General features: G+C 45.8%; 1 protein-coding gene across 2 annotated transcripts in view; it reads left to right on the forward strand.

The window, feature by feature from the left end:
- The window catches only part of RALGAPA2 (Ral GTPase activating protein catalytic subunit alpha 2), a 259317-nt gene that overhangs the window by 157829 nt on the left and 81425 nt on the right, over positions 1-20063 (forward strand). For both annotated transcript variants that reach the window (XM_058679223.1, XM_058679224.1), the window contains 7 exons: positions 1340-1448; positions 5128-5238; positions 6782-6850; positions 7047-7184; positions 11512-11695; positions 16305-17076; positions 18170-18241. In XM_058679223.1, the coding sequence (XP_058535206.1) occupies positions 1340-1448; positions 5128-5238; positions 6782-6850; positions 7047-7184; positions 11512-11695; positions 16305-17076; positions 18170-18241 (1455 nt within the window). The remainder of the gene's footprint in view (positions 1-1339; positions 1449-5127; positions 5239-6781; positions 6851-7046; positions 7185-11511; positions 11696-16304; positions 17077-18169; positions 18242-20063) is intronic.

Here is a 20063-nt window from a genome sequence, read left to right on the forward strand (position 1 = left end):
GTGGAAGAGGTGCCTTGATATCAGATAGGGATGTCTTCAGTGGCTGCTGTGCCACATTGTTCCCGCTCTTCACTCTTCACTGATTTTTTGTTTTGTTTTGTTTTTAGTTGATTCTTCTCCATGTTTCTTTCATTTCTCCTTAGTTTTACCTTCATTTTTCCCTCTATTTTATTTAGGTGAGGGGAAATGAGGGGTGCTTTTTCCACTGTTCCTTGTTACTTTTATTTTTTCTTAAGGAACCAAAGAATCTCTTTTGGTTTCTGGCAGAGATTATCCCGTCCATTTCCAGACACACACCCAATAGGCCAGTTTTGTCATCTGTCTTTCCCCTGTTCCTTAGCCCAGTCCCTGAGCTTGCTGGGGCTGCCCTGTACTGCTGCTTTCCCATCTCCTGGGCAGGCTGACCTCTCCTCTGCCTTACCTCTTTTCTCCCCATCACTTCCTGAATGCTCTCACCCATTCTTACCCATCTTTCAGAACCATCTGTTTGCTGATGATCTCCAATTTATCCACCTTATTTATTCCAGCTTGTATATGAAACTTCCAACTTGACATCTCAACTTGGATTTGTTAACAAACTGAGCATAGCCATAACTGAAGCCTGGAGTCCTCTGACTCCCCTAAATTCTCTCCCTCATCCCCCACCCTGGCTGTCCAGAAGATACCATCCACCCACGACCCACGTTTGCAGTCCAGAAACTTAGGGGAAATCCTTTACTTCTCTTTTTTTCCTACACCTATCACATTTTAAAATATCCACAACTCTTGGCAATTCCCTCCACCCGTTTTTTTCCTTAGTGTAGAAAATGACACTTTTGTGAAGTTAACAATTGATTGGAAATGGTTGTATAGTCTGGTTGGCTTTCTCTGAAAAATATCTTGTTCTAACACATTAGTTAAAAGAAATAAAATTATTTCTAAAAGTTTTGTTCAAATACGCTTTAAAATAGAATACAGTGTCCCTCCTATTTGTAGTGCATATTGTGTGTATTATTATAAGGTAATCAAAAATTGCAATTTCCATGTTTTTTTGATTCCTAATCAAAAGTATCTTTAAACAGTAACATATTCTAGCAAATTAATTTCAATAAAAAATAAGTGCTGTATGGTCTATGGGCCATTCATAGGAAATATATCATCTTTATCAATATTTGCATTGTCCTGAAAACTGTCCTATTGAATGTTTTTGTTATTTCTGAAAAAGAAGAAGATATTCTGTTACTTCTATACAAGTTTTGCTACTTTTATAAACGTAATAAGAATATTTTGTTACTTCAAAATGCTAAAACAATACACTGAGTTTCATGAAACCTTTTATCTTTTTATCCTTTTTAAAAAGATGCATTGCTATTTGCTCCCTCGGAGTGTGGATCTGTGAAGAGCTTGCGCAGAGCACAAGCCATCCCCAGGTGAAAGACGCCATCAATGTGATAGGTGTGACTTTGAAGGTACTCGCAACTCGTGATGCTTCTTTAGCAGTTGGTTGCATCCCAGGTGTTTAACCCCATCCTTGTTGTTGCCTGCAGAATTCAGAACTCCCATTCTGAGAACCTTATAAGCAGATGTGCTGAGGTTCCCACCAAGGGCTGCCTCCTCCCTAGGAGCTGCAACCAGGCCATTAGTAGCCTGCCCTGGGTGTGCCTGGACCATGCCCAGTGGCCAAATACTGTTCTTCTGGTGGCTGGGCAGCTCCTGTGGCACGGAGGGCACTTGTCACAAGTCAGTGTGGAGTAACGAGAAAGTGAGATGTTGTGCCTGGCCTGAAAGGGATCTCCCCAGTTTCCATGGGGAGCTCTTAGGGTACACCAGCCAGCTGGACCTTGGATATTTTTTGATGCCTTCCTCTCTTTGCTTTGGTAATGAAAAGAAGAGCTGCCACCTACTGAGCACTTGCATGGGACCAGAATAATAACAACCACACTAAATACTTTTCATCGATCTTACGATCTTACAGACAACTCTGCAATGTACAGATTGTAGTCCTTATTTTACCAGAGATAACCAAGACCAGGCAAAGTCGGCCACCAGCCCCAGGCCACACAGATATAAAATGATGGAACCAACCACTGAACATGTAATTGAACTTCTTTGTGTACTCTTCAGTTACTTCCAAAAACCAAAACTTGGCTTCTGCAGGGTTTGTTCTGGCCTTCGCCAGCATGGTAGTGGTAATTCGCACTGCGGTTGTTAAGCCAGCGCGATGCTGAGGTTCTGCCGGAGGTTTTCAATCATGAGCTCGGAGCCCAAGGACACAGGACTGTTGGCCACTTGTGCCAGCATGCAGGCTACCACCCTGACTTCCAGAGCCCATTCACATATGGTTATTTAAGTTTAAAATTGGGTGTAACTCTTATCAGTGTGAATCCCAGCATGTTCTTTTTTAAGATGCTTATTCATTTGAAAGAATGAGTAAGAATGGCTGCAATGGCCAGAGGTGGGCCAAGCCAATACGAGGAGCCAGGAGCTCCTTCTGAATCTCCCACATGGGTGGCAGGGGCCCAAGCACCTGAGTCATCTGCTGCTGCTTTCCCAGGTGCGTTAACAGGGAGTTGGGTCCAAAGGAGAGCAGCCTGAGCTCCGACTGACACCCATATGGGATGCCAACAATCTCAGGCAGCGGCATAACTCACTGCACCAAAGTGCCGCCACCCCCCACATTTATTTTTTAATTTACTCTTTCAATTCTAAGATCTGTTTTGTCCTGCTTTGTTTTGTTTTTTTGGTTTCTCATTTTTCTGTCTTCAGGCATGTGTATTTACTATAACATGTCCCGCCTATCTCTGCCCCTTACCTGGAGAAACCGTTAACCCAGTAGTGTCTTAAAAATGAAGGTGGTACAGAAAGAGATGGAAATTACTGAGTAGAATGATTGTAGAATAGGAGTGCTACGTAGACCCAGCTTCCTTGCTACTCCTGCCCGCCAGCTGCTCCTTCTTCATCTTCCCAGACAGCACCGACTTCATTCTTCCTTACCCCAACACTGCTTCTTGGAGCCATCAGTCCTGCTGGCTGTGCCCCCATATGCCTGTGCTCACTCTCTCTCTTACCTACTCCCAAATCCATCTCTTGTACCACTCACCCTGCTGGTTCCTGGGCATCCTGGCCAGGGTGCCTGCCCCAGGCTGGCTCCCCCAGATCCACCCTCCCTCCCAGGATTAGAGATTACCTGTCATTGTGCAGGTGTAACCAGTCCCCACCACAGGCCAGGGCAGCTGTGAGGGATGTGCCATGACACTCTTGGTTCTTGGAGAGTAGACTCCAGCCCTGTGCATCTTGGGCCTAGAATCCTCTTTTAATTGAGGACTGGCACAAGGTTACTGCTCTGTGATTGCGTTCTGGCTGAGACAACAGTAATGTCTTTCAAGCTTACTGTCCCCCACTGCTCTCATGTCACGTCAGTAGTAGCACCCCTCTGGTGGCCACCTCTGCCCAGCCAACCTTGCATGTGTCCTGCCTATGCCCTCCCTGTGCCCTGCTGCCGCTGCCTGCAGGGAAGCCCTGGCTCTCCACCTGCATTCTCACAGGTGCAGCTTGGTTTCTCCCACCTCTGTGCTCTTCTGTCTGTCCCCACTCATAGCTAACCGCTCTCGTCCAAAGCCTTTTTAACTTGCCAGCCATAGCCCTCATTGTTTTATCTTAAGGGGCAGAACCATTAACAGTATTATCTTTCTACACCATGTCTTATGTGTTACACTGTGACAGAAATGCACCCAAGGCTCCCTCAGCACCTGGTTTCACCCTACATATTGCTTGCACTTCCTTCAGGGGGTCATGCTAGGCATCAGGGTGCATAGTAAACAGTAAATGCAGGGAAACAGCAAGGACAGAAGAAGGGCTTCAATAACCTTAGGTACCGCAATGGAAATACAAAAAAGGGAGTGGGCTGCAGCTGCAGAGCTTGGAGAGGTGAGTTGCCACTGCTTCAATTTGTGTAGGGCTTCAGGATAATATGCTTGGTCCCATGGCCTGAAAGATGTAGCAGTGCCAATGGTATGGAAACCTGGGTGGTGAGCATCCCAGGCAATGCCAGGGGGCAAGTGGAAGGGTCTAACAGCAAAAACAAGCCAGTGGGTTTGACAGGTGGAAGTTGGTGGAGGTCAGAGCGTCTAGATGATCAGAGCCAGTGAAGAGCCCCTGAGTACAGATCCCCCTACCGTGGGCTTCCCTAGGAGTGCCTTCAGTAACTGCTTGCTGTGTGGAGTCCACCTTTCCTTTAAGCTCCTCCTTACACTGTGCATTTGTCTCTGCTGTGCTCAACATGGAGCTGTCAGTGTTGTTTACAGGGTGCACATGTCAGATGGTTTCTGTCCCGTATAACTTAAGTGAAATTCCCTAGACCAGCAACACAGGCTCAGTGAAGACTGTATCCTGTAGCGAGGTCTGAGTGACATTGTAGTGCCAGGTTCTGGACAGCAAGAGAGACGCAGTGCCTCCCTCGTCCCTTCCATGAACCTGCAGCATGAACAAGTGGGGCCTTGCAGGTGCTGCCTCCTGAGAAGTGGAAGCCTCCAGTAGACCTCGCTGGTAAGCTGAGACACTCAGCAGCCTCAGGAAGCATACTCGGAGTAATTGAATCAACACAATCCATGAGTTATGCGCTTACAGGCTCTAATTTTATTCATTTTTTTTCTTTTTTCATATTTTGTCCGTGTGGGTCAAGTTTAATTTCACTGGCTAGAAAGTCACTTGACCGATCCCTGTTTCTCTGCGTTTGAAACAAACACAGCATCTCCCTTGCAGAGCTGTCCGTGAAATGTTCCCAGTCAAAGCACAAGAATTCTTTTAGAAGGTTCAGTATATGGCATGCTCATCACTATACTGCATTTTAATTTCCTCTTATCCAAGATTATATGTGTGAGCTGAATAGGAGTTTGGAATTTCAGTTTTACTGTCTAGATGATTTTTTTGACAGCTACTTGGTTCTGTAGAATGTTGTGTAAAATAGCACAGCAAGCCTAGCTGGGAGGAGTTACAGAGCGGCACCAGGATATCGTGTGAACTTTCTGCTCACAGGACGTAGTTTTCATCAACTTGATGCAAAAGCCCTGTGTTACAATCTGCATAGAACTGGGAAGGCATTACGATTCTGTTTTTCCTTAGTAATTCATCTGGGATTTTGTTTTCCAGTTTCCTAACAAAACTGTGGCTCAGGTAGCTTGCGACGTGCTTCAGCTGCTGGTTTTGTACTGGGACAAGCTCCAGGCATTTGAAACCTCGCTGCCTCGGAAGGTGGCAGAAGTAAGTCCACCCCGTCTCCCCACCCTCGTGCCCCCGCCCTCTAGCACTGAGTCATAAGCATTCCCCTCCCACAGCTGATACTTAATTGACTCTATTTGCTCAGTAGTTGTCAGACATCTGCCTTACAGCGTCGTGGTGGAGCACGGGTTTCAAGGGTAGATTGGCCTGGCTTCTCAGTGCTGAGTCTGGGCACCCCTGAAGCAGCCAGCAGCACAGCAGGGCAGAACTTGGGAGTGGATGGTGCTGACAAGGAGTAGGCAGCTGGTTAGGCCCTCCACACAGGCTGGGGAGACAGGTGAGCTGTTGTCTAAAGCAGAAATCTCGCCCAGCCTGAAACCCTGGACACACTTTCTGCCCAGTGCAGTGATCTGTCTAATGAAATCACCACTACAGTAACATCTGTGGGCTAGCTGGTGAGAGACAGGCAGGACGGACAGGAAGAACCACCTGAAAATACCGTCCTAGGGATCTGTTACACTTGAAGATGATGTTCCATATCCACAAACAGGTACCCTCATTCCCTTAGGTGTTTGGTGGGAGACACATCTGTGCCTTAGCATTCCCTTTTTTTTAAGATTTATTTATTTTTATTGGAAAGGCAGATATACAGAGAGGAGGAGAGACAAAGAGGAAGATCTTCCATCCGAAGGTTCACTCCCCCAGTGACCGCATCGGCCAGAGCTGAGCCAATCCGAAGCCAGGAGCTCTTCCAGGTCTCCCACGCAGGTGCAGGGTCCCAAGGCTTTGGGCCGTCCTCGACTGCTTTCCCAGGCCACAAGCAGGGAGCTGGATGGGAGGCAGGGCTTCTGGGATTAGAACCAGCGATCATATGGGACCCTGACACATGCAAAGCAAGGACCTTAACCACTACGCTATCGCACCAGGCCCGCCTTAGGATTCTTATAGCTGCACTTTCTGAAACCTGCTCTAGTCTTGACACGTGCAGTCTAAGTCCTCAGGGGAATTTGATTTGTCCCCATGAAGCATTGTGGGAAGAGAGATGCAATATTGATTTATTTTCTCTCAGCAGTAGACAAATTTCAAGGGTGAGATTTTGTTCTCTGACTGTTGCCCAAAAGTCACAAGTGATTTTTGACCTTAGGTGACCTAGCTTTCACCTTAGGTGAAATAGCTTTGACATAGGAATATGAAATTCTGAAAAATGTACTTTTGTGGTTTCTGGTGTTGATCAGGCAATTTATAGTCAGGGCAGGGATACTTTTGAGGAAAAAAAAAAAAACCTGCTAAGATACAGACAACAGATGAAGACCTGGGAAAATTTATAAGAAAATCGAATGGGAAATGTGGAAACAGATGGTAGGAATTGTGTGACTACAGAGAAGTTCCTGTGGCGCCCGTCCAGTAGAGTGGAGCAGAAGCCCGGCACGGGCCCAGGACTGTCTCCTGATTGTGAAGCTTTCCACACACGAGTGGCCTACAACTTCCTGTCCTCCTGGCTTTCCTGAGCTGCCAGCAGCCCAAGCTAGTGGCTTCCAGAACTATCACTGCAGTCTTTCTGACTGGGGATTTGTCTCTGGTGCAGATCCTCGTGGCCACGATTGCGTTCCTCTTACCGAGCGCAGAGTACTCCATGGTGGAAGCAGACAAGAAGGTAAGCAGCACATCAGCCAAGCTGGCTTCCCGTTTTAAAATGTCTGACAAATAATGCTACGTGGTGACACCTCTGGGACAGGCTCCTGTGCACACACCGTTTCCTTAACTCACCGTGTGTGTGTGTCTGTGGAAGTCACAACCAGCACAGGGGATGTGATGTGAGCGCTTCATTACGGCCATGTCTCTCCTTACAGTTCATTGTGTCCTTGCTGCTCTGCCTCTTGGACTGGTGCATGACGCTGCCCGTGAATGCCCTCCTCCACCCCGTGTCCACCGTGCTCCTGGAGGAACAGCAGATGGCTCGAGCCCCCTTACTGGATTACATCTACAGGGTGAGTCTCCGCCCAAGGCCGCGGGACCTGCAGTGCGGACCGACACATCAGAGGACTTCCACAATGTGGCTGCACGTGCTTACCCCTCGACCTGAGCCCCTTTGAAGAGGATTTTCTATAGATGAAACCTTTAAAAAGAAGCGACTTAAGAAGTAAAAGCAGAAAATATAAATGTAGAGAAGCAATGGTTACTGTCATCTTTAAACTTTAAATAGCAGTTTGATCCGAATCCCTGATTGTCAGGGAACATGCTCAGTGGCTACTTAATTTAAGGAAAATCGGTGTATATAAAAAAACTATCCATAGCATTAGATTGACAAAATCAGTTTAGCAAACGAAGTTTGACCCCTTTGCCTTGAAAAACCTTAAGAAGTTAATCGAGAAAATACATAATATGAACTAGTTAGGCTCATTGCTTTTATGGAAATCAGGTGGTTCAATTTCTTCTCCCATCCCTAGACCCCCAACTTTGTTTTTAATCCCAAACAGCCAAGTAGGGCATTTGCAATCACAGTTTTAATACCTGTTGCAGTTCACAGTCTCAAGTCTTACTTGTTTAGCATCTTCAGGTCCACTGAATAATTACTATTGTACAGTATAAATTTTTTTAAAGATTCATTTATTTTTATTGGAAAATCAGATATATAGAGAGAGGAGGAAAGACAGAGAAGATCCTCCATCCACTATTTCACTCCCCCAGTGACCGCAGTGGCCAGAACTGTGCCAATCCAAAGCCAGGAGCCAGGAGCTCTTCCGGGTCTCCCACTCAGGTGCAGAGTCCCAGGGTTTGGGCCGTCCTCGACTGCTTTCCCAGGCCACAAGCAGGGAGCTGGATGGGAAGCGGGGCCTCTGGGTTAGAACCAGTGCCCACATGGGATCCCAGTGTGCCCAAGGCAAGGACTTCAGCCACTGGGCTGCTGCGCCAGGCCCCATACAGAATAAATTCTATTGTGTATTTTAACAATAAACATTTAATAATAAAAAAGACTGTGAGTTACTAACCAATTACTTTACTACCTTACATTAAAATGTATTCATTAAAAAAAAGGGGTACCTTTAATGAGTTAAAATCCTACTAAAATGTTGAATTTCTTAGGTTTATTCAGTGGTCAAGATTTTAATAGCCATTTTAGGATTATTAATCAAAGACTTCTGTTACCTTGTGCCTTAAATTCTTTTGTTACTTCTGGCTTGCACCAGCTATAATAGCCACAAACATTTATATGCATCTCTTTTTCTCCTGTATTTGTTTTCTCACAAAATTTCTCTTAAAGTTGCTCAACCAATGTAATAGTCATAGTAAATGTAATATAGTAAATAAATATTTCTTTAACAACTCCGTATTGTATGTTTAACATAAGCTTTGTCTTGAAATATATGATTCCAGAAAGCTGAATCAGTTCTAAGTGTGACTTAGACCGATTTGCACATGATGAGCACAGCTCCAGTGTCAGGGCCCAGACCTGGAAACAGACCACCAAGCATCCTGAACACCCCGGCTCCTTTTTCCTCCCTCCTGCCTCTCCCTGCCCTGCTGTGCTCCTCAAATCACTAACCCCATGTACATGCTGAGGGTTGCCCCTCTCCTGATAGCATGACTTTGTCGACAACATAGACTAGTCTGTCTTTGAACTTCAAAAACAAATGAGTCGTAGCATTTTCCTTGAGTCTAATGTACTTTAACGCAGCATTAGTTTTGAACACTTCATTCAAACTATTGTGATTTGTTGTATTTTTTTTTCACTCTCATTGCTGTCTGGCATTACACAGTGAAGATAAGCCATAATTTATTTATCCATCCTGCAGTTGATAGACTGGATGATGTAGAGTTTTGGACCATAACAAAATTCTGTGACATTCAAGTTCATTTTTTGGGTGCACACATGTATACATTTCTGTTAGTGCATCCCTGAGAGTGGGTTGCTGGAATGCACATGTTCTGCGTTAGCAATGAACACCAAGTCATTGTCCAGGGTGGCCACGCCCAGTTACACTGTATCTGAAAGTCGCAGCTGCTCCGCTTTCTTGCTAAAATTGGTGCTGTCTCACAAGAATGTAGTTAGTATCGCTGATTCTGTTTGCGTTTCATGTGTTTATTGCATTTTGTCTGATATCAGTGCTCTCACAGCAAAGATCAGTTTTTCCATTAATAAGCATGACATCATCAGGGGGGATTTTCCTGTGCAGTTGTGGAGTTTGTTTTTGTTTTTTTGTTTGTTTGCTTACTTTTGCTTTTGTTTTTTATTTTGCTTGGGAAAGAACATACGCGGATGCCTGGTCCCGCCAGCTACAGGCCCAGCTGCTTTTCTTTGTGTACATAAAGGGTAATGGATCACAGAGCTTCTTGCCGTGTGAGCGAATGAAAACTGCTCATCTAAAAGTGAACCTACTTATATCTACCCCAAAAATGTCATCTTAAATTCATAAGTATTACCTTACTTTTTCATGGAAATTCATTTTTAAAATTCATGATCATATGGTAGACGTGTGGAATAGTGGTAAAGACACCGTTCGGGGAGGGGTTGTGGTACAGTGAACTAGGCCACAGCTTGAGGCACCAGCATTCAGTACTGCAGTACCCGGGATCAATCCCCGCGTCCTTCCTCAGCTTCCAGTTCCGTTTCCTGCTAGTGAGCCTGGAAGGCAGCAGGTGACAACCTGCCATCCTCTTGGGAGATCTGCATAGAGTTCCTGGCTCCTGGCTTCTGCCTGGCCCAGCCCCCAGGTTGTGGGCCAGTCTCTGTCATTCTGGCTTTCAGATAAATAAGTAAGTAAGCCTTTAAAAGACACCAGTTACAATGCCTACATCTGCTATCAGAGTATTTGAATGTGAGTCCCAACTCTTCTCCAAGTCCAGCTTCCTGGGGATGCATGCCCTGGGAGGCAGCAGGTGTTAAGTGGTTGGATCCCTGCCATTCGCTTCAGAGACCTGGATGGAGTTCCTGGTCCTGCCTGTGGCCTGGCCTAGCTGCAGCTGCATAAACAAACAAAGCTTTAAAAAAATGAAATTCGTGATCTTAAATTCATGATTAAAAATGAAGTTCTCCAGAGCCTGGAGCAATAGCCTAGTGGCTAAAGTCCTCGCCTTGGACGTACCAGGATCTCGTATGTGCGCCAGTTCATGTCTTGGCGGCCCTGCTTCCCATCCAGCTCCCTGCTTGTGGCCCGGGAAAGCAGTCGAGGACGGCCCAAACCCTGGGACCCTGCACCCATTTGGGGTACCCAGAAAAAGCTTCTGGCTCCTGATCTTCTCAGTTCTGGCCGTTGCTGCCACTTGGGGAGTAAAACAGCGGATGGAATTCTTCCTCTTTCTCTTTTCCTGTCTGTATATCTGACTTTCTAATAAAAATAGATAAATCTTTTCAAAAATAAAGTTTCCCACAATTACCTTATTTGTACGTTTTGGCATATTCAGGATGATCAGCTTGCAAGGTCTGTTTGTGTCATCTGCAGTTTGTACTACACTTGATCTTAGCCGAAAGGCCGAGAAGTGATTGCAATTTGTAAACAACCAGTTAGCTTTTGGAAAGCCAGTCTTGTAAAAATAAGAGTATTGGGTCAAGCGTAATGGCTCAGTGGCTAATCCTCACCTTGCATGTGCCAGAATCCCATTTGGATGCTAGTTCGTGTTCTGGCTGATCTGCTTTCCATCCAGCTCCCTGCCTGTGGCCCGGGAAAGCAGTAGAGGATGGCCCAAAACCTTGGGACCCTGTAGTAGTATGGGAGACCCGGAAGAAGCTTCTGGTTCCTGGTTTTCTTTCTGCTCAGCTCTAGCCACTAGGGCCATTGGGGAGTGAACCGTGGGTGGAAGATCTTTTTCCCTGTCTCTCCTTCTTTTCGAAAATCTGCCTTTCCAGTAAATGTAAATAAAATCTTTAAAAAAAGAATACTTTGTGAGTCTGTTTCAAATATACTTTTAGTAAATTTGATACTAGACATTTTTACAAATTAGTCCTTAAAATTAAGGGAGTAGTCCTGAGTTATCTAAACTCATGAGCAGTCGTGACCTACACCCAAAGTCTCTGCTGGGCTCATTCTGCTCTCCCACCTCAGCTGCCCAGCTCATAGTCACTCCTTGCTGCATGACTTAGTGCCACCCTGTTTATGTAGCCTTTGGGGGATGGAGGAGGACTCAGGCACGTGCACTCCCAAAGAACAGTGAAATGAGACCTTGAATGTTTGCCTTGAGAAGCTGTATAATGGAAAGGAGCGGATGTTTCCAGTGTCCCCAGGCAGGATCCTGACTCGCAGGTTCGGTGGCAGTTTGGTAGACTGGGCCACAGCAGAGGTGATGGCAGCTTGTGCCCCTCGTTTGTGCTTTCCACAGGTTCTGCACTGTTGTGCCTGTGGCTCAAGCACGTACACCCAGCAGAGTCACTACACACTGACCTTGGCTGACCTGTCCTCCGCTGATTATGACCCCTTCCTGCCCCTGGCGAGTGTGAAGAATTCGGAGCCAGTCCAGTACCATTCAGCAGCAGAATTGGGAAACCTACTGACTGTGGAAGAGGGTGAGTATTCCTCCCGATGGAGCTCTGTTGGTGGGCGGAGGAAAGCCTGCTCTCATTTGCCTGTTCTTGCTGTGCTGAGTTGTGAAAATCTGGCCATTCAAATTGAAATCCTTGCTTCTAGAGTTCTCTGTGGTGGCAAAACTCTGCCTTCGTTGTTCATTCCTTTCCCCACCCTCCTCTCTTCTTTTTTTTCCCCCATCTTAACTATTCCCAGATGTTGTGTTTTTGAGGACCTGTGTATCTCAGACCCATAGGACTCAAAGAAAAGACCCATTTTCTGTCTACAGTAAGAGGCAGAATGCATCAGAAGGACTCCTTTGTGGCTAGGTAGCAGCTTGCGGACCCCACCTCTGGGAAGGGCTTAGGCCAGACCTGGTTGGCTGGTCAGGCTTTTAAATGAGCTGCGGAGTATGCAGGTCTAGGAGGAGACCCTGAGAAGAGATGGCCGTGGACTTGGCAGTTGGAAACAACCCACTCCTTCATAGGCATCTTGTCAGGTCTGTGGGGTGGCTGTATTTTTTTCTGAACTGTCCTTGTTTCCAAACTGGTAGAGACCAGTTCTGGCCCTTGGGAATGTGGGTCAGAATGTGGCTGGGCTGACCACACTTGTGATGAAATTGTACAGAACCAAGCACCCACCCACGCACACATTAAGATGTATGCATGTCACATGGGAGACCCAGAAGCTGTTCCTGGCTTCGGATCAGCCCAGCTCTGGCCATGGAGGCCATTTGAAGAGTAAACCAGCAGATGGAAGCCCCAGTCTCTGCCTCTCTCGGAGTCTCCAACCTTCACATAAGAGTGCATAGAAAACTGGAGAACACTGGACAGCAGTAATGGAGTGTATCAATGTCAGTTTTCTAAACCCATTAACAAGTGAAAAAGCAAGAAGTTTATAAACATATTGGCATACTCAGGCCCTCTCTTTAAGTGGGACATTCCGTTTAGAGTGAAGAGGAAAAGTAAAGGCCTTTCACGTAAAATAAACAAAATGTGGGTGTATTTGAGGACTTTTTCCCAATTGGTGTTGTAGTTGATCATTCATAACAAAATTGTTTTTAGCCAGATTGTTATAAGCAATGTTATATATGTGTGTTTTTAAATTTATTTTTATTGGAAAGGCAGATGTACAGAGAGAAGGAGAAACAGAAAGGTTCCATCCGCTGGTTCACTCTCCAAATGGCCACAATGGCCAGAGCTGAGCCTATCCAAAGCCAGGAGCCAGGAGCTCCTTCTGGGTCTCCCATACTAGTACAGGATCCCAAGGTTTTGGGACACCCTCTGCCGCTTTCCCAGGCCACAAGCAGGGAGCTGGATGGAATGTGGAGCAGCCAGGACCCAAACCAGCACCCTTATGCAGTGCTTAAAAGGCAGAGGATTAGCCAGTTGAACCATTGGGCCAGTCCCACAATATTCTATTTTTATCAAATTAATTTCAGTGTTCCTGTCTTAGACCATTAGCCTCTATCTGATATAATAATTGTTGCTTTCATATGGGAACTTGAGAAATATCATGAAAAATGGAATTAAAAGATGTTCCTTTTGGTGCAAAAATTTTTAATTACATGCATCCTTTTATTCATAATATGTATTTTAAAGGATTTTCTGAGAATCCCTGTTAAACATGAATTTCAAATTTTTCTTACACCACAACAAACTTATCTTTACATTGTATTTTTCAAGAACTTTTTGAACTCTCCTCCTAAAGCCCCAGGAGACGTAGTCTCCATTCATAAGCTGGAGCGGCTGCTAATCCCCAGGAGGCACGCACGTACAGGTGGCTTGTCATAGATAGCTCACTGCTTACAAAGAAGGTAGGAAGAGCTTTCAAAATGGAGAGTTAAAGTCTTTCTTTAAAAATGCTACTTTCATATTTCATCCACAAATGAAAACAAATATTCAGAATCCCTTTTTTTTTTTTAAGTTTGTGTAAGTCATGAACTTGTATTTTTATGAAAGGGTTCCAGACTTGCTCTTTATTTTTCGGGGCATCTGTTGGCAGACAATTCACCCAGCATCTGCCAGGAGAGAACAGTTAGTATTTCACTAATGTGCTTTTTGCCTGACTTCTCAGTACCAGAGAAATTTGTGGTTTTTATTGGCGGCATCGTGGTTGATGGCTTGGTTAGTGAGAATCCAGATTAGTTTTCTATTATAACCTTAAAACATGCCTGTAAGGTACATTCCTATTTATCTCACATTGAAAGCACAACCTATGTGAAGGAAAGTACAGGAGGTTGATTCTCTCATTATTTTCTGTCTTGGGCCTCTTATCAGATTGGACCTGTAGCATTAAGGCTTTGCAGCTTGCCCTGCTACCCTGTAGCCACTAGCAGGTGTTTTACATATGCATGCAGACAACCCCCGGCCAGCTTCACATTTGCTATTTGGGGCATTACTGTTTCTTAGCTTGGGCATTGAATTTGCCCATTAAATGTCCTAGTTGTCTGGAAATGACACCCGCATCTACTTGAGTGCAGGAAGGAACGTTCAATTTCAGTGACAGAAGGAGATGACCTCCTTTACTGCTTAAAATTTTTCATTTTGAATTACAAATGATTTCGTTTTCAGTGAAAACAGTTAAAAATCCAAGAAAGCTTCGAACAGTCTTGTTCTGAGTAATTGCACAGGGTTGGATTCTGAGATTTGGTTGCATTTTTGTAAAATTTATGCCTCAGAAAGTTGATGTGTAACAAAGAAAGCAATTGGATTTTTAATGTCTAAGAGGGAGGGTGCTTAGTATGAAAAAGCATATTTACAGTTAGATTTTAATTAGTGTTTGGTTTTACATGTTTTAAATTTAGAAACCAATTTCTTTCTGAAGCTTTAATTAAAGCCCCAGTTATAAAATCTTAGTTTGTTTAAATGTCTCATACTTTCTTTTTTGTTATTGTTAAGATTTATTTATTTATTTTAAAGGCAGAGTTACAGAGAGAGGGAAAAACAGACAGAGATCTTCCATCTGCTGATTCATTCCTCAAATGGCCACAGTAGCCAGGGCTGGGCCAGGCTTATGCCAGGAGCCAAGAGCTTCTTCTGGGTCTCCCATGTGGGTGCAGGTGCCCAAGCACTTGGAACATCTCCGGCTGTTTTCCTAATCGCATTAGCAGGGAGCTGGTGGCAAGTGAAGCAAGCAGGACTCAATCAGGCACCCCTAGGGGATACCAACACCACGGACAGTAGCCTAACTCACTGTGCCACAGTGCAGCCAGAGTGATTTCTTTTGTTAATACTTAAGGTTTTATTTTCACCTGTTCTTTGAAAATCAGATTTACAAGGAGAAGGAGAGATGAGAGAGACAGAGAGAGAAGAGAGAGAGAGATCTTCCATCTGCTGGCTGACCCCCCAGGTGGCCTCCATGGCCAGGGCTGAGCTGATTTGAAGCCAGGCACCAGGAGCTTCTTCCAGGCCTCGCATGTGGATACAGCAGCCCAAGGACTTGAACCATTCCCCATCGCTTTCCCAGGCCATAAACAGGGAGATGGATCAGAAGTAGAGCAGCTGGGACATGAACCAGAGCCCATATGGGATGCCAGTGCAGGAAGTCAGACGATTAGCCTGTTGAGCCACTGGCTGGCCCCATCCCCTCTTGTTAGGATAGTGATTAATAGTTTTATGAATTTGGCAGATTACAGTTTCTCTAACTTGTACTGTCAAGCCTAAGTTGTCATTTCAATCTGTACATAAGAATTTAGTTTTTGTTTTTCCTGTATACCTTTTTTGGGAAGATCTGCTTATATGTATGTTCTCAGTCTGCAGATCCTGTTGAAGTCTTAAGAAGTTTTTAAATCACTTACTCTCAGATAGCTAATCATCACGTACAAGTAAAGCCTTCAAAGTATTTCCATTAGTTATTAACACATGTCAGGTCTCTTAAATATTTAAAATGCCCTAACAACACAACAGGAATTGTCCCAATGATTGTTAATCAAACAACTTCAGATATATTTAAGCTGTCGTCAGCTTGATTCATCTCCTTTTCAAGTCCGCCTTCGCCCCAGTGCAGAGAACCAGGCAACCTCTGGCCTGCCCGTGTCGTCACCCCTGGCCTGTCGGCTCGTTAAGGGGAGGGACTGTTGAACACATTTCGTCTCAAGTGGCCTTCTCAGGGCCTGCGTTGTGGTGCAGCCTGTGACACCAGCATCCCATTTGAACACAGGTTCTAGTCCCAGCTGGCTCACTTGTGATCCAGCTCCCTACTAGTGTGCCTGGGAAAGCACCCACATTAGAGACCCGGATGGAGTTGCAGAGCCCTGGCCTGCGCCTGGCCCAGCCCTGGCTGTTGTGGCCATTTGAGGAATCAGTGGATGAAGACTTCCGTGTGTGTGCGCGCGCGCCCTTCTCCCTCTCTGTTAACTCTCCCTTTTAAAAAAGTAAATCTTCTGTTTCTTTTTCTGAAAGTCCCTTTCTGGATGAAATCTTCACATAAGTTGGGTTTGTGTAGCTCTCTATTTAAATTGTACTTCTGAAATTCAGATAAAATTAGCATTAAAAAAAGAAAAAAGGGCAGATGGGGGGGAAAAATCCCAGGCTGAAGGAGGACATTGTGAGCGCTGACTGCAGTGAGGAGGCCCTGAGTCCCAGTGTATCTTGTTCCTTCCGTTGACAGAGAAGAAGAGAAGAAGCGTGGAACTGATCCCACTCACTGCCCGCATGGTCATGGCCCACCTGGTCAATCACCTGGGCCACTACCCGCTGAGCGGGGGCCCCGCCATGCTGCACAGCCTGGTCAGTGAGAACCACGACAACGCCCACGTGGACGGCTCCGAGCTGTCCTCAGAGGTGTTCCGGAGCCCCAACCTGCAGCTGTTTGTGTTTAACGACAGCACGCTCATCTCCTACCTTCAGACGCCCACGGAGGGCCCGGCAGGCCGGTCACCAGGGGGCGCCCTCTCCGACGTCAGAGTCATCGTGAGGGATATCTCAGGGAAGTACTCTTGGGATGGCAAGGTTTTGTATGGGCCTTTAGGAGGCTGCTTGGCACCCCGTGGAAAAAATCCCTCGTTTCTGATTTCGGGCTGGAATCATCACTCACGCGGACCTCAAAAAGACTTTCCTCAAACTGAGGAGGGAGATGACGTGCTCGACAAGTTACTTGAAAACATTGGCCACACGAGTCCAGAATGCCTTTTACCATCACAGCTCCACCTGAATGAGCCCTCCCCGCCCCCGTGTGGAATGAACTGTGACCAGGAGAAGGCGATCATGGAGGCCATTCTGCGGCAGCACGCACAGGAAGATGAACACGTTCGGAGGTGTGGCTCGGACACTGGCATGGGAGTCACCAGCCAGGGGCAGCCGCCCCCAGTGGAGCCCCGGGGGCCCTTCTATTTCTGCAGGCTGCTGCTCGATGACTTGGGAATGAATTCCTGGGATAGGAGGTAAGACCGCCACGCTAGTCCCGTGCTTGTTTTACCATCGTGTTTCTGTGTTTGAGTGACAGGAGATGAGAAATGGAGATTTTTCTGTGTCTCTTGATGCTAATTAAAACTAGAAACGGAAGCGCTTGGGCTGCACTTTTGGATGTTTTAAAGGATTTCAAGCAGTTTCAATGCATGAAGTTTTTTTTTTTTTAAGGTTTATTTTATTTATTTATTTGAAAGAGTTTGAGAGAGAAAGGGTGAGACAAAAAGGGATCTTCCATTGGTTCACTCCCCAAATGGCTACAATGGCCCAGGCTGGGTCAGTCAGGAGCCAGGAGCTTCTTCTAGGCCTCCCATGCAGGTGCAGGAGCCCAAGGAGTTGGGCCATCCTCGACTGCTTTCCCAGGTCATTAGCAGGGAGCTGGATGGGAAGTGGGGCAGTCGGGTCTTGAACTGATTCCCATGCGGGATGCTGATGTCACTGGCAGGAGCTTTTCATGCTGCACCAGAGCACTAGCTCTGCAACTAGAGTTTTTAATGATGGTTGTGTCCAGTATCATCCTTGCCTGCATGTAGGATGGTAGTGGATTACACAGGTGAATTAGTCGCACTCTACCCTCCGGTCTGATAAGGGAGGCAGACTTGGCAACTCTGAGAAAGGAGCCCAGGAGGAACCACAGAACCCAGGGAGCAGTGAAGGCAGTGCAGATGGCTTCGTCAGGTAGAAGCTGGGCGGACTGAGCTGGGCCTGATGGTATAGAAGAGGTCTTCAGGACAGGGATGGGGATAAGAATTTCTCAGCCAAGCTGACCATGCCAACAGAGGCAGATGCTTACAGTTCACACATTCATGGGCCACACAGCCGTTCTGTGTCCCTGGGTAGCAACGGGATGCAGTGGCGTTTGAATGCCTTCACAAGTCTTGCTGAGAACGGAGCTGCACCCGTAGGTTCCTGGCATAGACCCTCTGAGTAAGGTGCTAGGTGGATGGATATTGGGGGTAGTGTGTGTGTGTTTGTGTGTGAATGTGTTCATTGACTGACTGGAACATTGATAACATTGTTTTGTGGTCACATGATTTTTCTCCCATCTTTTTTTTTTTCCTTTTAAAGGAAGAATTTTCACTTGTTGAAGAAAAATTCAAAATTATTGCGAGAGCTAAAAAATCTGGACTCCCGTCAATGGTATGTAAAAGTGTATCAAACCACTTCTGTCCCCTCTGTCCCTGTGTGCTCAGAGACAGGTACGGTAACGGCAGTGAGTATATCCACACAGACACAGGACTTCAGAGTGAGTGCCTTTCCGTGAGGCAGCCAGGAGGCACTCGTCTTCCTTCCATCTCTGCGTGAGGAGACAGATTTCCCTAGATCAGACAACCCATGGCATCCGTGTGGAATTATGTCAAGTTCGAGCGTGTCTGATTTGATAGTCCATGCTGTACACCAATGCACTGGCATCCTAAAGTCTTAGCTTTATACTATCGGAAAGGTGAAAAGCAATGCGAAGTGGTTAGTGACTCTGTTACCCAGCCTCATACTCCAGAGTTGGTCAGCTCCTCTGATTTGACAAAAAAAAAAAAAAAAAGAAAGAAAAAAAGATTGATTTAGTTTTATTTGAAAGAAAGACAGATTTTTACAGAGAGAATGAGAGATCGAGAGAGGCACATGGGAAGAGGCCACAGGGTCCCAAAGACTTGGACCATTCTCTGTCACTTTTCCAGCACAGAAGTAGGGACCTGGATAGGAAGTAGAGTACCCAGGACTCGAACCAGCGCCCCCAGGGGATGCCAGTGCCATAAGCACAGGATTAGCCTGCCATGCCATTACACCATCCCAGTCCCCAGATTTCTCACCACTTTGCCATGTCCTTTCAGAAGAATTTTCAAAGATGAACTCACAGCCATAACCAATGTTTTGATTAGGGGAATTGTGTGCTTTGAAACCCATCTAAGCCAGGAGTCAGTACAGTGCTTCTACATAACGGGTACTTAAAAGTCTTAGAAAAGATAAACTACTTCCTCCGTTTTTAATTCTTGCAAACTCTTGAAAGAACAAAACACAAGAAAGCCTGCCTTGTTTCCAGTTTGTTTTTCAGCTGTTTGTTCTGCGTTTTGTTCACTGCATTCCCTGCTCCTTCTGAATCCATCAGTGTTGAGCTGTACCTGGAGCTGTATGTTTCTGTAAGGTGGTGTTGACCAAGGATGGAGGACAGAATAAAGGGCAGCCCCAATCCCAGCTTTGTCTGCAAAGCCCCTGTGCTGGCCTTTAAGGAAATGACGAGATGCTTGACTTCATTCATTCACTGCTTCATTCATCGGCTGCTGTCCTTCCAAGGCACTAGGTTCTCCTGGATGACTCTTACAGGAATGACTTGTGACCAGCTAATGAAACATTTTCACCATCTTTTGTGTTTATATGGGTTTGTTGTGGTTTTTGTTGTTTTGAGTTTCAATCAGAACTCTTAAGTGGCACATACTTAAATTTGATTTTCAAGCAGACTTTGATTCTTGTCACTGTCATTTGCAGGGTCTTTAGCACATTAGCTCTGATCCTTGGTGGTGGTTTGAATCCTGGACCCAGATATGAACACAGTAGGCCGTACACCCCAGTTGAAGTTGTCTTTTAGGTACATGGGAGACTTTTTTTTAATGGTCCTTCATAGCATCACTGAGGACAAAGCAGATCAAAGCTGATCAAGGCTTCTTCATGGCTGCATTGTCCCTTCAGGCCTTCCAAGTGTCTAATGTTGACGTGGTTTTATCTCCACTGACCCCTGTATGAGCATCACAGGGCTTAGATTTCCTTTCCTTTTCTTCCTTTTTTCCTCCACTTTCCTACCTTCCCAAGGCCTCTTCCCAGCTTCTTACTAACATTTCTGTTGCAGCATGAACTGCCCTGTGTGCATTTCTGTGTGCTTTTGCAAGTCCAACGTCCTCTGCAGAAGGGGATAGCTGGAACTTTGCTTCTAGGTGGCTGAACCACTCACTGGAGAGGAATAAACATTTTA

This window comes from Ochotona princeps, chromosome 22, assembly GCF_030435755.1.
Source record: "Ochotona princeps isolate mOchPri1 chromosome 22, mOchPri1.hap1, whole genome shotgun sequence".
NCBI lineage: Eukaryota > Metazoa > Chordata > Mammalia > Lagomorpha > Ochotonidae > Ochotona > Ochotona princeps.